This window comes from Nyctibius grandis, chromosome 3 (assembly GCF_013368605.1).
Source record: "Nyctibius grandis isolate bNycGra1 chromosome 3, bNycGra1.pri, whole genome shotgun sequence".
Classification (NCBI taxonomy): Eukaryota; Metazoa; Chordata; class Aves; order Nyctibiiformes; family Nyctibiidae; genus Nyctibius; species Nyctibius grandis.
The window spans coordinates 115,082,260-115,102,806 of NC_090660.1; the positions used below are offsets into that span (position 1 = coordinate 115,082,260).

At 50.9% G+C, this 20,547-nt stretch overlaps 1 protein-coding gene across 16 annotated transcripts in view; it reads left to right on the forward strand.

Moving 5' to 3' along the window:
- SCRIB (scribble planar cell polarity protein) overlaps window positions 1-20,547 on the forward strand; it is a 102,597-nt gene that overhangs the window by 22,521 nt on the left and 59,529 nt on the right. For 15 of the 16 annotated variants that reach the window (XR_011047840.1, XM_068396677.1, XM_068396675.1 and 12 more), the window contains exons 6-16: window positions 3,038-3,101; window positions 4,349-4,423; window positions 4,513-4,657; window positions 5,015-5,133; window positions 5,786-5,985; window positions 6,796-6,962; window positions 7,493-7,617; window positions 8,778-8,903; window positions 9,456-9,689; window positions 10,152-10,469; window positions 12,631-12,693. Coding sequence is in view for 15 of the 16 variants with exons in the window: in XM_068396677.1 (XP_068252778.1) it covers window positions 3,038-3,101; window positions 4,349-4,423; window positions 4,513-4,657; window positions 5,015-5,133; window positions 5,786-5,985; window positions 6,796-6,962; window positions 7,493-7,617; window positions 8,778-8,903; window positions 9,456-9,689; window positions 10,152-10,469; window positions 12,631-12,693 (1,636 nt within the window). In the remaining variant the exon portion in view is untranslated. The remainder of the gene's footprint in view (window positions 1-3,037; window positions 3,102-4,348; window positions 4,424-4,512; window positions 4,658-5,014; window positions 5,134-5,785; window positions 5,986-6,795; window positions 6,963-7,492; window positions 7,618-8,777; window positions 8,904-9,455; window positions 9,690-10,151; window positions 10,470-12,630; window positions 12,694-20,547) is intronic. The other variant, XM_068396666.1, reaches the window with a different exon arrangement.

Sequence of the window (20,547 nt, forward strand, 5' to 3'; positions counted from 1 at the left end):
GGTGCATGCTCTTCCTGATGGTTACTTTCCTCTGGGACCTGCAAGTACAGGCTTTATGTGACATCAGTTATAGCTGCTTATAGAATTCATGTGTCAGCTTTGACCCAGAGGACAAGACGCTTCCAAAAGGAGCTGGAAGAGTCTGCACTGGTCAGCTCCCAGGCTTCACGTCTGGTGGTTACACAGTGTAGAAGCATAGTTCAAATTAACACTGTCCTCTTGTCTCTGATGCCAAAGTCACTGGATCTTTTCTGCACAGAAGTTGTCAGCATTAACACCCTGTCATGGAAGGGCGATATTAAGAGACCAGGTGAGATGGCCTCACATGGAGTATAGCCACAAGGAAGAACGTGAGAGCCAAAGCTCCTTATGGCAGGCTGAGACCAGGCAAGCAGGAGAAGTTTGGGTCCTGGTGTTGGGACCTGTGTCTGTTCCTGCTGCCTGTTCCATGTGTTCTTTGTGTTCATACAGACAGGTACCACCACTGTGATACACCATGTAGATGAAGAGGTGCAGTAGCTACATCCAAAGTTGGGCTTTCAAACTGCAGTGAAGAATGGTCCCAGTGGCTTTTCACCATCTAGGAACCAGCAAGTATCTGGAGTTTGAGGATTCAGTCTATGACCAAATCCATATGATTTCTGGGGAGATCTCTCATGCCCAGTGCTCCCTTGTTTCCCTGTGTGACTTGTATGCCATCCAGCAAGATACTTGTAGCATGCTGTGAGTTTTGGGGGTTTTTCTCTGAAAGATAAGTCCAGGCTTGATGCTCATTCTGCAGTGGAATTCCAGCTTCTTTTCATCTTCCCCCAATTCCCCAAATTCTACTTCTGGGTGATTTCCAAAAGTAGAAAGAGGATCTCGAAGGCCAGGGCAATTTTCATCACATCTGTCAGTTAAATATGAGATCAAAATCAATGGCCAAAGAAATTTCAGTGGTACTGTCAGGTCTGAAGCTCTTGTACTTAGTCTGGTTGCAAATTGTGCCCAAGAATGGCTCTAAGCAAGTCCAAGTGATGTTGCCAAAGAGTAGAATGACGTATCCAAATGGATGGTGCTGTCAGTTTTCCAGGTTACTGAGCCCACTAGGTAGATGGGCTTCAGTGCTGTGAGTTTGTGACTGCATAGTGCACCAGTGTCCTTTTGATTGTTGTTGTTGTTGAGCTCCCTAAAAGATACAGCTTGCAATGACCTTGTCAAAATTTAATTTCACTGGTTAGTCTTCTGCTGTCACCTGAGTTCTGAAACAGTTTGTCGTGTACAGCTGATCATCACTCCTCATCTCTCCCATGCAGATGGGGTGCAGCTTGCCAGTCATTTGGGAAGGGCAGCTCTTGTTGAGGTGTTCTCATGGAATACACCGTGTTACCTTATTGCCATGTTCCAGTATTTAAAGGGTGGCTACAAAGAAGATGGAGACTCCCTTTTTACAAGGAGTCGCATGGAAAAGATGATGGGTAGTGGATACAAGTTATTCCTGGGGAGGTTCCAACTGGATGCAAGAGGAAAATTTTTCACCCTGGAACAATCAGCCATTGGAATGAACTCCAAGGGAAGTGGTGGATTCCCCAACATTGGACACTTCTAAGATTCAGCTGGACAGGGTGTGGGCCATCTTGTCTAGACCATACTTTTGCCAAGAAAGGTTGGACCAGGTGATCCTCGAGGTCCCTTCCAGCCTGGTGTTCTGTGATTCTGTGAGTAGTGGAGGGTGATCTATACTGAGGCATTTTGCAGGACCTCCCATATCAAAATGGATTCCACAGCTCCCTTGTTCCTATTTTGGGAATTCAAACTGTGAAGGGGCAGTCAAGGCTACTTCACCCTTCACAGAAGTCAAAGAGCAAAGGTGCAGTCATCATGAGAGACTGCTACACAACAGAATCCTTTTGATGGTCCTGTTGATAAACCTTTGCTTGAGTTAATATCTCAAAACCCACCACTGCATGCGGTAAGAACTTGATTTTCCTGTGTAGCCCACGTATTTTTATAGGCTGGCCCAGGCAAGACAGGTCTTTCTTATTGCTTTCTCACATATTTTCAGCCCCCGGCTTCCTTAGTTTGGATGGCGTTGAGATGTGTAGCTCTACTTCCAGAGAAATATAGTGATTTCTGTATTAGGACAATTCCTTATGAAGAGAATAAAAAGAACTGAAGACCCTTCACACTGGGGAAGTGGCCAGGGCTGAGATGATGGTTCTGCCCTGGTGCAAAGTAAAGAGAGAGCAACCTCCGTTTGGGGCAGTGAGAGTTGGAGTAGGTGGGGTAGGACTGAGAGCTGAGGACACATGAACACCTGGGCCATGTCAGAAGAACTGAATCTTGGTATCGTGGAGCTGCAGCATACAGCCTCTTGTATCACCAGGTCATGATGTGATGGGATACTCAGGGGCGTCCTCAGACCACCAGTGGTGATGGCCTTTGGGTCCCGTGCAGGCTTCTCGCAGTATCTTGCCTAGTGAGCTTCTTGTGTGTACGTCTTGGCCTCACCTGAGACATCGTGCCAGTGTTGTCTTTCCCTTCCTCTTAAGCAGCGTGGACATCCCATCGGGGCAGTTGAGGCTGCTGAGTTTGTCGTTCCTGTCTCTCCACGCAGCTGTGCTCCCCTTGCCTCCCCAGTACGTGTTGTCCTCTGCTGACTCTCCTGTTACCTGTTAGTCCGTGCCCAGGTCCCCATCCTTGCTACAAAAACAGGCAGCGGTGTTAAGGTGTGGCTTGTCATTTGTCATGTTTTTGCTCAAAGAGTATTTTACGGTGGGAGGGGGAGAAGGCAAACTGGTGACAGTGGAAACTGGCCGCTTTGGGACTGGTGCTGCTGGACCCAGTTCCCTGGGGCAGATGGTCTGGCCTGGGGAAGGGTACCAACTCCCCTGAACTGCTTGGCTCAGAGGGACTATGAAAGGGTCAGGATTGTCCCACCTGCTTTAGGAGCTATTAGAAATGATGTCATTTGTGAGATGCGTGTCCCACATGCTAACCTTTCTTTCTTTCTTTCTTGCTTTTCTCTCCTCCCCTCTCTGCTCCCCGTGTCTTGCAGTTCCCTCTCCTTCCTCGTCAAGTTAGAACAGTTGGACCTTGGTGGCAATGACCTGGAAGTACTGGTAGGTGCGGGATGGTGGGGAGGGACTGTGGGTGGTTGGTAGGGGCAGAACCCTGCATGTCTGTGGAAGCAAGTGGTTTTTCATCTGAAATGCAAAGAAATAGACCCCCAGGTTGTTTGGGAAGATTCTGATCTGCCCACCATGGCCTAGTCGTTGTTCCCAGCATAATGTTCTCTTCACGTGTTGGCCCTTGTGTCTTGCTTCCTGCTGTCGTCGTGCACAACTCGCTCTGCTCTTCCCAAGCACTTCTGCTCTGGGGTGTTAATCTTGCTGTCCAGCTCCTAAGGATCTTTCCTTTCCAGTGGACCCTTTGGTACCTCCTTTCTCTTCTGCGTTGCACCGCCCCCGCTGTTGGTTTTCACTTCTGCTAGGCCAACTTTCTGCCTTCCTCCTTTCTGATCTGATTTCTGTACTGCAAAGTGCAGGACCGTTCCACGTTGGTCCTGGCAGTGAAGTCCACCAGGCACGGGGTGGGTGCCCTCAGGACGGGGGTGCCTCCATGGAGGGCTCTCAGCGGAAGCGTCCTGAGAGCCAGGGCACAGTCTCGAAGTTCAGCTTGTCTTGGCATCCAGGGTCATCTAGTGATATTCCTTAATTTTGCAGCTATGGATTAAGCTGTTACTGAATCCCACTGTTAATGTTCTGGAATGCTTTTTGGCAGAAACTCCTCTAAACTGGGAGGCAAAGGAGCTCGTGCAGCTTGCTGTGCACGAGGCTGCAGCTCACTCGTGAGAGCAGTTGTGTGACGCCTGAGCCGTGCTCCAGCAAACCCAAACGCTGATCAGCGTGTGGGGTGTTGGTGGGGTGATGCTGTGAACGCACGCCCACCGTTGCTGATGGTGCTGCTCTAGCGTGTTGACTTGGCCGGTGTTATCCAAATGTTTGTTTTCATGTCTGAGAGGAGGAAGGGGAGACAGACACATTTCTTCTGTAAGGCCACAATTGCCAAAACCTTGTTTAGTTCTTGCCTTGCCTGCTGCCAGACAGTCCTTGCTGTTGTCTTCCATGTTTCCTTTTGGGACCTTCTGCAGTCACTTTGCCATCCCAGACATTTCCAAACACGTGTGCTTCTATATCGTGGCACCCCGACACGTTACCTTCATAAACCATGTGGTGACTGGTTCCAGGAGGTGTGAAAGCAGTAACAGTGTCTAGCTTGGCAGAGATGTGGTGTGATTTGTAGCATCCTAGAGCAGCTTCTCCCCTGCGGAAGGGACTGATGCTACGACTGTCCTGCTCTGTTGCAGCCAGATACTCTGGGAGCGCTGCCAAACCTGCGTGAGCTTTGGTTGGACCGGAACCAGCTCTCAGCCCTGCCTCCAGTGAGTACCTGTTCGGGACCATTGATTCACCACTTTGTTCCCTTCGTCAGCTGTTTCCTCAAGCCGTAGTGTCTCCTTTCTGATCCTAGGAGCTGGGCAATCTCCGCCGCTTGGTCTGTCTGGATGTGTCGGAGAACAAGCTGGAGCAGTTGCCCAACGAGGTCAGTGGGCTAGTAGCACTGACGGACTTGCTCCTGTCACAGAACCTGCTGGAATGCATTCCGGATGGGATTGGTGAGTGCTGCGGGGTGGGGAGCAGTGCAGGGCTTCACTGCCCAGGCAGTGCTCCTGGGGGGGGCTTCAGGCAGGAGTGTGTGTAACAAGGTATTGGGGCTTGATGGACATAGTCACAATAGCTGAGTGCAGCACCAGTAGCTGATGCTGGTGAGCAGAACTCTACAGGATGAGTTCAGGTTCTTGATCTGCATCGTGCGTGGGTGAAACACGTGAAGCAGCCTGGTGGGGAAGAAAGGGAGTGCCTGTGTTGTTAGTTCACATCGTCCCTGACAGGAGGCATTTCGGCCAGACGAACGCAGAACAGCGTCATTCTCTCTGTGGCATAGTTCACACCTAGCTTGTTGCCCTGGCCAGGTCAGCTGAAGCAGCTCTCCATCCTCAAGGTGGACCAGAATCGGCTGACAGAGGTGACGGAGTCAATTGGGGACTGTGAGAACCTGTCAGAACTCATCTTGACAGAGAACATGCTGACAGTAAGTACACCAGCAGCCACCCTGCCTCTCCTGTGCTGTTCAGTTTAGCCACGTGCCAGGGATCTTTTCCCATCTTCTGGCCTCTGAGACAGATCCCTGAGCATGTTCCAGCTGCTCTCCCTTCAGCTGCTTTGATGCACAGAGTTTCACCTAGCTCTCAGGCTGCTGAGAAGACCCTGGTGGAAGCTGCTTTCTCTCACTGTTTTTTTTCTCTGAAAAATTCTCTAGGATGGGTAGGATGCTGGCTCTAGGATAGCCCGTCCTGAAGCCCATCCAGTCTGATGGGAGCAGGACTACATCAGAAGCCACATTTGGCAAGGGGCCATGGAGTGCCGTGATTTAAGATGGCCCTGCTCCAAACTGCTCATGACTTGGTTGTTAAAACACAAGTATTGGGAATGGACAGATGAACAGGAGGAACATCTTGACCAGTGGTGTTCTGAGTGTGCTGTGCTGAGGTGAAGGGGTGGCGTGTAACAGTCTGTGAACCTGAGGGAAAATCTGTCCCAAAGTTGTAGTGAGAACTTTATCAAAAATGTGTCTGTTAGGAGAGAAGGAGCTTTTTCTCCCCAGCTGGAGGGCTTTGTACCTTTTTTATACCTTTATTCTACTGCTCTTATCTTCTGCAACTCCTGAATTGTCTCCTTCCTAGGCCTTACCGAAGTCCCTTGGCAAGCTGGCCAAGCTGACGAACCTGAACGTGGATCGGAACCGGCTGACGTCCCTTCCAGCTGAGATTGGAGGCTGTGCCAACCTGAACGTGCTGTCCCTGCGAGACAATCGCCTGGCCCTCCTGCCACCAGAGCTTGCCAACACCACTGAGCTTCATGTCCTGGATGTGGCTGGGAACAGGTCAGCAGCAGGAAGGGTAAACAGGCTTGTAGGCGTGTTCCTGAGGAGGCTGCTGTGGAGGAGCAGCACGGGCTGGGCCCTGGTGTGTTCTGGGAGACACTGGACCTGTGCTGGTCCCAGATCTGTGCTTTGGAGAAGCCCAGGCTGGCTGATGAGGGCTTTGGAAAGAGGGCGTGTGTGTCTCAAGCTTTGTCTGTGAATCCCTTCTCCATGTTACTTGGATACAGAGCAGAACTAATGCAGAAGCGTGGGGGCGTTTTGGCTTGCGTGAAGTAAAGATCAAGGGAAATCCCTGCTCCACTCTCTGCCTTCCTGCAGATTTTGTGGGTTTATGTCCTCAGTCCTCAGGTGATTGGTGCCCAAGGTGTGTTTATGATGTGCACAGCCCCACGGTGTGCAAACATCTTGTTATCTCTTCTGAACGATTCTGCAGATTTGAGCTGCAGTCCTGTTAGCTGAGGCTGGTATTTTTTGCAGTGGTTGGAAGCTGACCAGAGCTGCTGTTTGGAGCACTCTCTGTGTAGTGCTCCGTGAAAGCGTAATTTTTCTGTCTTCAAACCCTTCTTCAAAGTTCAGCATTTTCACTTTGCTGATGGGAGTCGTCCTCTGCTAAAGACTGATGAGGGTGGGTTGCTGGAGTCCAGTCTGTGGCTGTGGCGGAGCCACATGCAGCACGAGCCCGCTGCTTCAGTGTGTAGGAGTGAGGGATCCTGCAGTGGCTTTGTCCTTCTCCAGTGCAGGCGAGGCCGTCTGGAGCTAGGCTGAAGTTCTTTCATTGCCAAGTTTAACCAGCAGTTCTTTTCTTTGCAGACTGCAGAACTTGCCGTTTGCTTTGACAAACCTTAACCTGAAGGCCCTGTGGCTGGCAGAGAATCAGTCCCAGCCCATGCTGAAGTTCCAAACAGAGGATGATGAAAAGACAGGAGAAAAAGTTCTCACTTGTTACCTGCTTCCCCAGCAGCCCTCTCCCAGCCTAGGTAAGAGACTGCCTTAGGAACGCTGTCTGCAGTACCATGTGCTGTGGGGAAGAGGCCTTGGACCTTCCTCTCTGCTTGCCTGGACTGTTCCTCGTTACTCTGATACCTGCAGCACACCCAGGCTCCTGAATGGCTGGTGGCAACTTTCCGAGGCAGAGTTTGTTAAAACTGGGAAATTGCTTCTCCACTAGGTGGAAAAGAAGCTGCAGCCTAGTCTGCAGGTCTTCTGCTTTGATCTATGGACTGAGTAGTTCCTTGTCTGTAAGGTTTGCTTCCTGCCATGATGACATTCTTGTGTCAATGCTGCTGATTCATGCCTTAATCCTGCCTTTTTCCTTAGCTCTGTGGTAAGGAGTGCTAGAGATGAACCGTTCAGGGCTGCTGTAGGTCTGGTGGGAGATGTACGAGAGGTGACAAGATCTGGAGGCTGCATCCTTTGTCTTCAAGGCCTCTGTGGTTTGATGCCATGGGCAGATACAGCAGAATCATTGTTCACAAAGTAGCTCCCACTGTGTTATCTTTCTCCCCAGAGAATCTTTTGCAGAACAGTGTGGATGAGAGCTGGACAGACACCAATTTAAACAGAGTCAGTGTGATTCAGTTCCTGGATGAACCCAAAATAGATGATGAAGAGGAGTCTGGAGCTGAGAGACGGGTAAGAAGAAGAGTTTCTGGAGGCTTGTTGGCTCCCTGTGGAAACGTGGGCCCAATCTAAACTTTTTTCCTAAGATGGGGAGCCATTATGGTGTTCATGTTTCACCCTGAATACCGCTGCAGACGTGTGTTTCTTCAGTCCAAAGGGCATTTGGTGCCCTGAGGAGACAGGCAGGTGTAAAAGAGAACTCCCTGAGAGCCTTTGTGCAAATGTACCTTTTGGCAGGTGTCCCGTGGGAGTTGAGCTGCCTGCTAACGTGCCCCTGGAGTGTTCGAGTGGTCCAGAGATCCTGACAGAGCGCTGTCAGGGCTGGATTTTAGTTGACTCCCTCATGGGGAAGAGCTGCACAGCCAAACTCGAGCTGGGAAGTCTCTGCCCCTCCAAGCACGGAGCCAGACGCGAGCCTGTGCTGTGGAGTATCCTGGTACTAAAGCAGCTGAACACTGGAGACAGCCTCAAAAACTGTGGAAGATCATTGTGCTTTGATTGCAGATGCAAAGAGCAGGAAGAAAGTTTCTGTTTTCTGCAAGGACTCTGTTGGTTTAAATCTCCTGCAGGATTTTTTTCCCTTTTTACCTTGTGGAGAGCGATTCTCTTGAGTTCTGAATCCTTCTAATAAATTGTATTTGCATCTCTCCTTGTATATGCTGCTGGTGTTTGGAGGTTTTGTGGGGTTTTTTTACTGTTTTTAACATTGTTATTAATTTTAGAATGCTGTTTTTCTTGACTCTTAGCTGGGGTGGAACCAGCTAAGCATCACAAATTCTGGTAGCGTACGGGCTTGTCAGGCAGGTTGAGAAGCACCAGAGGGATTAAGAAGCTGCTCCACCTCTGTGTTCCTTCAGGGCTTTCTGTGTTGACAGTTTTGCATTTCCTAAGCCTGAAGCACAATGTAAAACTTCCCATCTCTAATTCCTCCCAGTCCCTGTGTCAGATGGAGAGCAGGGTAATGTCTGAGAGCGAGCTCTGAGAAGCGTTCCCTGCCTCCATTTCTCTTCCCTTGCCAGCTGGTGGAGAGGCCCAGAGAAGATCCTACAAGGTGACATTTGTCACATCCAGCTGGGGCTCTAGCACTGATAAAACCAGTGGTTCAGTCCTGAGGCGTGGCACACGCCGCTCTCCCTGTTGAACCTCCTGCCCTGAGTGTTTTTCTCTGGCAGGGCTTACAGCGCAGAGCAACCCCTCACCCCAGCGAGCTGAAGGTGATGAAGAAAGTGATCGAGGTTCGGCGCAACGAGGTGTACGCTGCAAAGCCTGACCTGGACCCGGGTTCCCCCAGCTCAGAAGTGAGTGCTGCTCGCTCAGAAGTGGGTAACCCTAGAGGACGTGTGGCAGAGCTGGGGCACGGGGAGGCAGTGGGGGTAAGCTGGGCAGAAGGGACTTGCTTTTGGGAAAGATGGAAGGGGCTGAGCAGGGATTGCCTGGACTGCGGGGGTGGGAATTGGCCTTGTGGTGTCAGCTGGGGCCACTGAGGTAGAGCAAGAGATGCAGCCAGGAGACACAGAATGGTGTAAGGGGAGCTGTGTGCATTGGTACCACCTTTGTCGTGATGCAGGGAGAGGAAAAGAATATTCCCAGTAAAGAATGATGGAAACAGAGTGCTCGGAGGAGGCACCTTGCTGCCCAGGTGTGGTACTAAGGATAAATGCTTACACAGATGGTGGAACAGGGGTGGACCTACGCGAGGTGCAGCGGGCTTGGCAGGGAAAGCAGCGGGCAGCCTGGAGGAAAAGCTGGTTCTGTTGGTACTGGATCATACCCCACCTCGCACCAGTCACGCTACATTGCCCCACCTGCTGCTTTGGTTTCCATCTTGACTTTTCCAATCGTCTTCTCAGGAGAAGAGGCTGAGCGCCACGTCAAATCGCAGCGAGGACTCCCACCGTTCCAACAGCACTGCCTCTGCTGACTTCAGGGGAGAGGAGCAGGGAGAGGAGGGAGAGAGGAGCTGGCCAAACGGGCAGGTGCCTGAGATACAGGAGCTGGAGAAGGAGGCAAAGCCCAGAGCTGAAGAGGAGCATAAAGAAGCTGCTGACCAAGAGGAGGAAGATGTGGAAGTGGAATACAATGAGGTAGGAGCCTAAGAACTGCAGCAGGGTCACGATAAAAAGTGGAAGGGCTTGAAAGTTTTGGAGAAAATGGTAGATGGATGTACAAAGTGGGCATCACTGGGGGCAAATACAGGCCATGGAAGCCAAGTGCAAGTAGAGATTCAGGCAGCCTGTGGGAGCTGGGTCCACGGGAGACTGGGAAGGACAGTGTGGGAGCAGACAGGGACTACGGGAAAATCAGGGTTACAGGTCTGAGTGCCCTCAGTCCGTGGAGCTGACAGAAGGTGAGTCTGGGTGAAGGAGTGGATATGGAAAAAGGAAAAGTACGGTGAAATTTTAAGGTGTTCCTGCATCATCTTTAGCACAAAAGCAGCGACACTGGCGTTGCCTGTGTTGGTAGTGGGGGACAGCAGGTGTCTGCACTGCCTCCAGATATGGCTGTTACCTGAGGCTCACAACCTTTCTGGGGCTTTGCCATTGTAGCCCACTGTACACTTCGCTGAGGACACACTAATACGGAGTGAGGATGAAGATGAAGATGAAGAGCGACCGTTCCCAGTGGAGAAACAGAGGCTTATCCGCAAGGACACACCCCATTATAAGAAACACTTTAAGATAACCAAACTGCCCAAGCCAGAGGCAGTGGTGGCACTCCTGCAGGGGCTGAACAGTGATGGAGTCCCCAAAGAGGAAGAGGAGTTAGGAGGCTGCAGTAACAACACAGAGCCTGAGGATCAGGAGGAAGCGTGGGATGAGGATGACAGAAAGAACGGAACTTTATCTGCTCAGCCGTCAGTGAAGGTAAGGTCTTGTGGGATGGGGGAAGGTCAGAGGGGTGCCAGGCCTCCCTGCTGCTACTTTGAACTACCAACCGGGTCGGTGTGGTACCAATGAAAACGTTGGCAAGAGGCTCCAGCACTTCAGGAGACACATGCTGGGGGTGGGAGAGCTGAAGTTCGTTCTGGGGCTCTCGTGATTGTCCAAGAGCTGAGCCATGTTGCTTGTGTCTGACTCCTTGTGCTGTGTCCAGATTCTTGCACCCTCCCCATGACGTGTGATGTTGTGTTCTGTGCTGCAAGAACAATCCTGTTGTCCCATCACTGACACGTTCTTCCATGCCTTGCAGTCGCCTCCTCGCTTGCTGGTTGTTGCACCTCATTTGCAGCAGGATGAGCTTTATCCCTGGGTGGATCTGATCTCAGGGTTGTGTTCAGGCTGCTTACACTTGTCTTTCTGCCACAGAGCTTCCTGGAGAGGAGTGGGTAGTGAGAGCAGACAGGAGCGTCCCTTCCCGTGGCTCCACCCTGTGCCTGCCCCAGCGCAGGGGCAGTCTGGTGAAGTGGGCGCTGGGATTTAGGGGAACTTGTGCTCTGGAGTTTTGCTGTTGCCATGGGGCCGCGATGGGCCTTTCTGGTTGTGCTGGAGGCTGGTGAGATAGGAGGTCCTTGGCTCTGCTCAGCCGAGTCACCACGTTTGGTTAGGGACACACAGAGATTCTGGCTTGAGGAAGATCCTGACAGTGGAATAGGAGTCTGCTGGTGAGGGACACTGCGTGAGGCTAGACCAGTTCTTAAGCTGGTGTGATGGTTTTGTGAGGTGTATTTGGCAGGTAGGGGTTAGGATGTGGCTGAATCTTCATCACAGTCTGGCACCAGCACATCTCATGGGTGAGATGTGGGTCTCTGAACTGGTGGAAGATGCTGGAGTAAAATCTGTTCTTATCACACACACTCCAGACCGTTGGGATCATTTCCACCCCACACTGAGGCTCACATTGCTCAGGGGAAGGTTCTTGCCCTCAAGTTTGCTTTGGAGCCTTTCTCTCAGTGGCTGCTTGCCTTTCTGTATCCGAGCTGATACAGCTGCTGCCTAGGGACGAGGCGTGGAGTTCCCTCACTGTTTGTGACGTTCTTTGGAGTGAAAAGGAGTTGCTGCTGTTTGTAAGAATGAGTGAAGCCGTCTGGAGTCCCCTTCATCCAACACCTGCCATACCTGGGAAATGCCCTTACCCAAAAAGCTTGTTTTAGTCAGGGACTCAAAGGTGAGGAGGCACCGACCCGTTGATGGGCAAACCCTGTAAGGTCTACACAGGCGTTGAGACCACGGGTTTGGTGTATGTGTCAGAAAGTTCCCTTTGTTGTCGGCTAAACCTTCTGCCTGGAAATCAGTCCTCCTTTTCGTGGGGCTGGTTGGACACTTGCTCCATGAAGGCAGATTTATTAGCTTGCCTCCTGAGCCATCGTCCAGAAGTGGGAATGTGGGGAGCAGTGTCCCTGGGCAGTGGAGTTTTGAGTAAAAGGTGCTGCCTACATTCATTGAAGAAGGAGGTAGGATAGGGTGTGCATCCTTGAGGAGGCTGAATCCTTAAACCAGAGGGGTTTTTGCAAAGACAGTTGGTTTTCAGGAGAAATACTGAGGTTTTCTGCATTGGGGAGCAGGCTCCTGGGTGTCTGGCAGGGTGCCCTGTTCCACTGGGGGCTCTTCCCTTTGCAGGAGGGACCGATGCAGTTTGATGTGGGATCGCTTCATTCCCGTGCAGCAGCTGGGTGGCACCAGAGGTCCCTTTGTGCTCTTCTCCTGTGTTGTTTAATCCTTCCTTCTTCACTGAATGACCTGGTACAGAGTGGGCAGAGTCAGCTAATAGTGTTCAGCTGGTGAGCTTGGTGGTCACAGCCTCGGAGTGCCAACGTGGACAAAGTGTGGCCTTAAAGATGCAGCTTCCAGCTGGCTGGGCCAGACGGCGCTGGCACTCTGCACGCTGTGAGCCCCGGGAGCGGCCCTGTCGCTGGTACTCGCTGGTAGGTGGTGAGGAGGAGTGGTGTGAGTGGGGTCTGCTCTGGGGCTGCGCGGCCAGACCTGTCGGAGCGGTGTGCGTTTGTGTTGGGTGGTGGTGGTAGTGGTGGCGGGTTTGGTTTATGCTCCACTAATCCGCATGCCTCTTTGCTGGTTCCTGTCCTAACAGGGGGTGTCGTTTGATCAAGCCAATAATCTGCTGATTGAACCTGCTCGCATTGAGGAGGAAGAGGTCTGTACCACTCCTACTGTTCTCTCTCTGCCAAAAATCATTCAGTCTGCTTGATTTGCTTCCCAGGCTCACCCGTTGTTGTAGGGGGAACTCTGATCTCTCTGGGTCAAGTGGCTTCTGGACCTGACTGATCACAAACACACAATGATTGTTTCCTCCCCTGCCTTTACCTCCTTTCCCTACTTTTCCATACCTGAGGTGAGAATGGCTGCTGCAGAGCAGGAGTGAGATGGAAGAAATGTAAAGAAACCGAAGGGGGCTGAGCTGGAAAGTTCAGTTCCTATTTGCTGTGCGCTGAGGAAAGAGAAGGTGGGAGAAAATAAATGCATATTCCTGGGAGTGGTGGGTAGCCCTGCAGGAATAGAGGCCTCGGGATCTGCTTGGTGCTGTGTATGACCCTTTGGGAGCGGGAGGAGGATCCAGCTCAGGACACCGTGCCACTGCATGAGCAAGGTGGACTGGAGCTAAGGATTGGAGCATCTCCTGGAGCCCCACTATAGAACCCCTCACATGTGGCACTGTGGGATGTCAGAACAGGGCAGGTGGCACTAGCGGGTCCGTAAAGCCCTTGGCACGTGGATGTGCCAAGGTTTAAAGTCCAGTGTCTCGCTGCCTTTGCTCATCCTCTGACCATGATTAACTCCCCGAACTTGTTTCCCAGCTTTCCGTGGGCTTGCCTGATCCTTCGGGTCAGCGGGCTTCCTGCGGGCGGTGGCTCCAAGGAGGCAGAGTGCTGCTGCCACTGGCAAGGGGCAGAAACTTGTCAGTACTAACGGCTCACCTGGAGGTGTCTTCCCTCAGGACAGCAGTACCAGACCAGGTATCCCATGAGAGTGCTGGCCTGGTTGTCCTGTGAGCTCGGCTCTTTGCTGCTCCATCAGGTGTACAATGGAGGCTTTTCTTGGTTTCAGAGCAGGACTTTCTGGGAGGGAGGTGACAAATCCTTTCCACTTCAGGCGCAACATGAGCTGGCTCAGATGTGGTCCACCATTAGTGTGTCCTGAAGATTTGTCCATCTTAGCTCTAGATCACTGAAAAACATATTAATATTTCTTGTGTTTCTCTTCTGCATGGCTCTTCTGCCACGCAGAGGCAGAACTGAGTACAGCCAGGTGCTTCCTGATCCCTCATTTGGGAAATCACTGTTCTTGGTCCTTCTCTCCAGCTGTTGGGCGTCATGTTCCATTTGCAGAGTTTTCTTGCTCCTCAAGGTGCAGTGGCCCAGGAGACATCAGTCTTGTATCAGGAAACAGTCTGCCTGCCTCCTCCTTGGCTCCTGTCCGTGCTCCACCTGCATCTGGTGGAAGTGCCTAGAGCTTCCCCGTGGTGGCTAGAGAGGTAGCTGGGGTGAGGCCCCAGGTTTGCTCTGGTGTCCCTGTGGGGCAGTCTCCTTTGCGCAGGTCTGTTCCCTCACAGTAAAGAGCAACACGGTAGGACAAGCACGCGAGAGATCCACCAGGTGGGTGGTGGTAGCTGAAGTCTCCCCAGAGCAGACCAGCTTTGGGAAGCAGTTGATTGTCCTACAGCTCTGGGGCAGTGCTCAGCTCAGTGGATGGTTGCTGACCTCTCCAGTCAGTGGCACTGTCGTCGTGGAATCATGCTGGGCACCTACCAGGGCGGCAGCTCACGTGGAAGACTCGGTCTCCAGAAGCACCAGTGAAAGCAACCTGTGTGACTCGGGCTGAGAGTGCCAAGAGCTGGACTTGGGCACTGCGTGGCTGGGACACCTCGCTGGTGCTCAGAGGGGTGCCCCGGCCATCCCTCCTGGCACATCGGCTGTGGAAAGCACGTGCCTCAGTGAATAGGTGGAGGACAGCAGGAGAAACTTTCAGGGCCTTAAAGACTACTTAGCACCTGAGTAGAGAATTAGCTGGGGAAGTGACCGATGCCAGAAAGAGCATCTACCTGCTGTTCCCAGGGATGACTTTGTGTCCTTGAGCAGAGCCTGTTATAGCTAAAGCGATGGGCTGATGAACCTGAGCAAGGCTGTTGGAGTGGAGAGCCTGGTGCCCCTGGAGCAGCACAGTTCAGGTTCATAATGCTGCTGTCATGTTCCTTGTGTAATTCTATACATCTCCTAGAAGGAACTGATGATTGTGTGCTCTTTAAGCCAAAACCATCATCCTGAGCCAGTAGAGCTGGAGACATCTGCCTGACTTCTGTCGGTACCCCAGCATGAGGGTGCAGGGAGGCTGGTGCTATGGGTGCAGCTGGTGCTTCCAGAGCTCCTCTAGCTGTTGGTGCTGATGGGACTCTATTACAGTGAAAGAAATAATTTGTTAAAGCACGTGATACCTGATGGTGGGTATCTGAGTTGTGCTGCTGACTCTGTTCCCAGTGGTTTTTGTCTCGGTCTCCACCTGCGCTGCAGAAGTGGCTGTGTCGGGGTTGTAGGGAGGCTTTTGGAGGAGAGGAGCAGCGTATCGAGCTGCTCTTTGAAGGCACGAGGTTGCACCTGGAGTCTGTTTTCAGATAATTTTTGAAGAACTAGTCCAGAAAGAGCTGCTGTGCAGGATGAAGATAATAGTGGAAAGAGGGTCCCAAATTCTGTTTAAGTGACCGATGCTGCTTTGTCTGCAGTCATGGCTGGTGTCATCTCTCTGCGTTTGCCCAGGCTTAACCCATCTTCTGCAGAGCACCTGAAAATACGAGTCACGAAGGGCTCTGCGCTGGCAAAACTTGTACTCGCTGAGGAGCCTTCAAGGTTTTTGCTTCTCCCAGCTGCACGAGGCCACCCAGAAAGGATGTGCTGCTAATTCCCCTCCTAGGAAGAGCTCGACTGACTAGTTGTCTTCAGAGCACCTTGACCTCCTTGCTCTGGAGTCAGAAGTGAGTAAAGTCTCCTCCTTAGAGGAGCCTTGTCCCGTGGGCATTGCTCAGGAACGTTATGGTGTGTTTGAGTGCAGGGCTCACGGCTGGCACCGCAGTTACTGTTTGCCCGGGGCAGACCGTGACAGCACGGCGTGGCCTGGCAGCGTCCAGAGCTACGGGGTGAGTACCTTGGTGCGTGGCGTGGGGCTGCCCCGCTGCTGCAACCGTCCCACTGGCTCCGAGGTTCTGCTGCCGCGCTGCCTTTGCGCTGGGACCTGTGCCTTGGGCTGAACGGCTGAGGGAGCTGGGGGTGTTTAGCCTGGAGAAGAGGAGGCTCAGAGGTGACCTTAGTGCAGTCTACAACTACCTGAAGGGAGGTTGGAGCGCAGTGGGAGTCGGCCTCTTCTCCCAGGCAACCAGCGCTAGGACAAGAGGACACAGCCTCAAGCTTGGCCAGGAGAGGGTCAGGTTGGACATGAGGAAGCATTTCTTCTCAGCAAGGGTCATTAGCCATTGGAAGGGGCTGCCCAGGGAGGTGGTGGAGTCACCATCTCTGGAGGGGTTTAAGACAAGACTGGCCATGGCACTTAGTGCCCTGGTCTAGTTGCCGTGGTGGTGTCAGGGCAATGGTTGGACTCGGTGAGCCCAGAGGGCTCTGCCAACCTCAGTGATTCTGGGATTCTGCACTGGGTGAGGCCGCGTACTCATCAGGGCATCGTCAGGCTTAGGGTTCCTGTGTAGCAAATAGGATTTCCCCACAATGTGTCCTGTAAATTTTAAACCCTGAGAAGATGAATAAACCTCTCTTGTATAATGCAAGAAAGATCCTGTCACCTGTATTTGCTCCTCTGGCTTGACTAGAATGTGCTTTCTGACAGAGCAGAGTCCTCTCAGAGTTATGAAGAGATACAGCACTCTGCTTTCTCTCAATTTTTTAAATGACTCCGGGTCCCACTGAGCAAGGAAAAATATGCCGTATTTTCTGTTTGAATTTGTCTGACTTTAATTTGTTGCCATAGGAATGTCTTTATGACCTTTTCCTGTGGGGTCGAAGGGCCCTTGGTGTGTTCTTTCTTATGCTGTGACCCCCCACCAGTTTGGAGGTGGAGATTGTGATCTCTGGTAGATGTACAGCTTCCCGTTCAGGTCTGATAAAGCACAGTTTGGATACGATCCACCTACAAAGTGACAGAGGTTATTTGTGTGTTGCTGCTTGTTCATCATAACGTATCACTGTGTCAGCTGCAAACCTCACCTGGTCTGGAGCTTCCTTAAGGACCAAGTAACAAACTGTGGAAGAATTTCTCACACAAGTGCAGAACTATCTGCGAGTTTCCTTGTCCTGCTCTAAGTGTGTCACAATCCTCTGGTTTGCTCTCTCAAATAGAACAAAAAGCAATAGAGGAGTGTTTTAAACAGAGAGAGAAGGTACCGTGTTTAAACAAAACACTGCTGCGAATCTGATTTTCACTTTTGAACTAGGCAAACGCGATGTGTGTAACAGATGTGGGTCTGGCTGCTCAGGATGAGGGTTATACAAAAAATTTAGGCGTTAAAATAACCCGTGTAGAAGTTAACGGGGCCTTAAGCATGTGCGTGCCTTTAAAAAGTGGTCCCTGCTTGCAAGGTCAATAGTATTTTCTGTCCGTCTCAGTGGAGGAGGAGGATGACTCCTGGAGTAGCTGTGAGACTTTGTGATGGAGGACAGTCACCAGCTCGGCTGCAGGAGCTGAGAGGAGGCACGACGAGGACAGGCTGCCGTTTCTGGAAGATACGCTTTGCCAAAAGAGCACCGTGCTCAATTCAGGAGCGACAAGCTGGGTTTGCAACGAAGATAACAGATTATTTGGAAGAAATCCTGAAGTCAAGTCTCCTACCACCACTAGCAACCAGATACTGTACTCTTATTTCACATCAGTCAAACTTTTTATTAAATATAGATTGTTTCCTCCTGTTACTCGACGCTTGTGCACACACTCAGGTTCCTCCTACTGGGAGAAACTAAAAACTTCTCCAGAGATTTCTATTTCTTCCATGATTAGAAAACTTTCTTGCAAGCTGGACTTGCATTTGTTAATTCATTGTTTTCTTTATATTTTACCTTGAAAAATCTCTTTCCTGCTGTCTGACCCTTTGTCTGCTTTTACGGACAGCAGTCACAACTCTTCTAGCCTTCATTTTGCTGGATTAAAGAAACCAAATTCTTCTCGTGTTCTCTTGTAAGACAGGTTTCCATTCCCTGTCCTTCTCGAAGCCTTTTCATTCACCTGTTCTACATGAGTTCAGGTTTGCTGACCATGGATAACGTGACAGAGTTTATTCAGACTTTAGTTCACTAAATTCCATTTTCTTCACTTCAAATGTGGTGGTTTCTGTTCGTGGATGGGAATGCTCTTTAGCTACCTGGCTGTTGTTCCTGCGCCCAACCTCAAGGTCCTCAGTGAGTTTTGTCCTCCAGACTGTTGGTGTACTTAAAGATGTCTCTGCTTGATGCCAGGTTTGGTGCAAGAATTTCCCATTTATCTCACTGTCACCTTGGACAAACGCTCTCCTACTGTGCTGTCTGCCCTTAGCAGCACGAAGTTGAAACAGATTTTAGAGAGCTGTAAATTCTCCAGTCCTTTGATTGTATATTAAATTATGGGCTAAAATGGACCTTTAGAACAGTAAGAAGTTATTGGGCTGAGAGGAGTTTGTAAGTGAAGTTTTGTGGTCAGAATGATGCACAATGAATGACTACACCAGCGATTTTACCACACAGAAAGGACAGGAATAAAAATTCTTTGCTGCTGAAGAGGGGAAGAAATACGATGTGTTTGTGTCGCTCACTCCAGCTGGATCTGCGGGACTTCCAAGGCTTTGCTCCTGTTCTGGGACTGGCTCAAGGCTCGGTGGCTTTGTCCAATACTCATTTTGTTTCCCTTTAGCTGAGAAATTTAACGTTTTTGGTTCCAGAGGGACCCTGCCCTGTTGCGTACCGTGGTTCAGCCAGCCCAGCCCCTTTCGGGATCCCCTCTTCTGCTGTTGGCGTTTCCATGCCTGTGGCAAACCTGGGTGCCCGTTGTGGTGAGGAGGAAATACGAGCTGCTTAAATCCCTGTGTCTGGAATTCATTAAAGAAAGAACTAATCACAGAACCATAAAACAGCCCAGGCTGGAAGGGACCTCGGAAGGTCCAACCTTCTGTGGGAAGGGCAGCCTGGATGAGGCTATCCAGCACCCTGACCAGCCGCAGCTTGAAAACCTCCACTCATGGGGACTCTGCCATGTCCCTGGGGAGTTTGTTCCAGTGAATGGTTGTTCTCACTGTGAATGTTTTGTCTTCTGTCAATGAAATAATATCTCTATACAGACACACACATATAGGTATGAATATTCATATCTATATCATGATATATGACTCTTAGATATGATGACCGAACCATCCGAACCGAGCAAGAAATAACCTCAGAGCCAGAAGACCTTCAGCTTGTCCCCAGCAGGCTGCTCCTCTGCCAGGGCGTGATCTTTCCTTCGTGTTCCTTTTTCCATTGTTCGTTTTTAATTTGGTTCCCAACAGCTCATGCAGCAATCTCCCACCTCCCATGCGGTCACTGATATTTTCAGCCTGTCCCCTTGGCCTCGCAGCCAGACACATTTAGCTCTTCTAATCTTTCCTGGTGAGTCAGTGCCCCTGGCTCCTGGACTCCCGTGTCCCTCACATTTACGTGCTCCCTGAGCACCCTCTTTTGTTGAGGAGTTCCTGGAAAAAGGACACGTAGAGCTGACTGCGCTGTCTGTGTAAAGGCGTCTCTGGTGGTGGGAGTGGGGCTTTCTTTGAAGCACAGACCTCAGTGAGACGTGGTGACCCTTTGGCTGGTGTGTCCCCAGGTCCTTGCGATCTGTAGGTTGGGATTTCTGGGCTGTTCGTACCGTTGTGCTGGGCACGGCGGAGCTGCTGCCCGTGACATTGCCTGATCTCTCCAATCCCTGTTACACACTTCAGTTCCACAGTATTTAGTGGTAATAAGTTATGTAATTTACTTGTGCTTTATATTAAAAAGCATTTTTTTAAGCCTGCTGCTGAAATGTCATTGGGTATCCCTAATTCCTCTGTTGTTACAAACATGGAATAATCAGAGAATCAATCAGGCTGGAAGAGCCCTCTGGGCTCATCGAGTCCAACCGTTGCCCTGACACCACCATGGCAACTAGACCAGGGCACTAAGTGCCATGTCCAGGCTTTTCTTAATCGTTTCCTATAAAGTTATTAATGGCATGAAAAGACAAAAAGATGTCTATCCCCACCATGTTTGAAGGCTCCTAACCTCCCTCATCCAGAACTATGAACACTTGCTCTGTCAGTGCTCTGGAATGAGGTCGGGCCTGGTGCAGTTCTCGGCAGAACCCCACTTCTTGGTTCCCCGCTGGCCACTGGGACTTGGCCTCTGCTGGTTCTCAGCTGGGGTGATGCACACCTAAAACCAGCATCACACGACGTCGGTGAGAATGTCTTGTGATGACAAGTTTCATGTTTTACAAAAGTCTGCTTACTAAATCTTTGCGGTTACTTTGTCAGCCAAGTTTGGAGTCTTGTTGAAGGACGAAGCAGAGGGGTGTGTGGTTTCTGAGAGATCTAATTTTCACAAAATGCAGCGAGTTCTTCAGTCCCTTTGCTGGAATTGATGCTGGGACAACGAGCTGATCGTTACAGGCATCACCCTGTGTGACCTCGGAGTCTGACAGCACAATGTCAGTGCTGCTTCAGGGAATCAAGATTCCAGAATTTTCTAAATGCTCCGTGAGCATATCAGAGATCTCAGTCAGTTGGTAGGACTCTTGGGTACAGGTTTTCCAGTCCTTTTGGCTTTCGATATGGTTATTACTTATTGATGATATTAAATGGTGACTCACCACCTTCACGTGATGAGCGCAGGTCATCGTGCTTCTGTCCCAATACGGATCAGAAGTGTTTGTGGCACGTTTGCCTTTGCTGTGTCCTTGTTGACAATCCAGTCTCACTAAAGTTCCCAGTGATGTAAGTGCTGGGAGTAGACACCTCTAT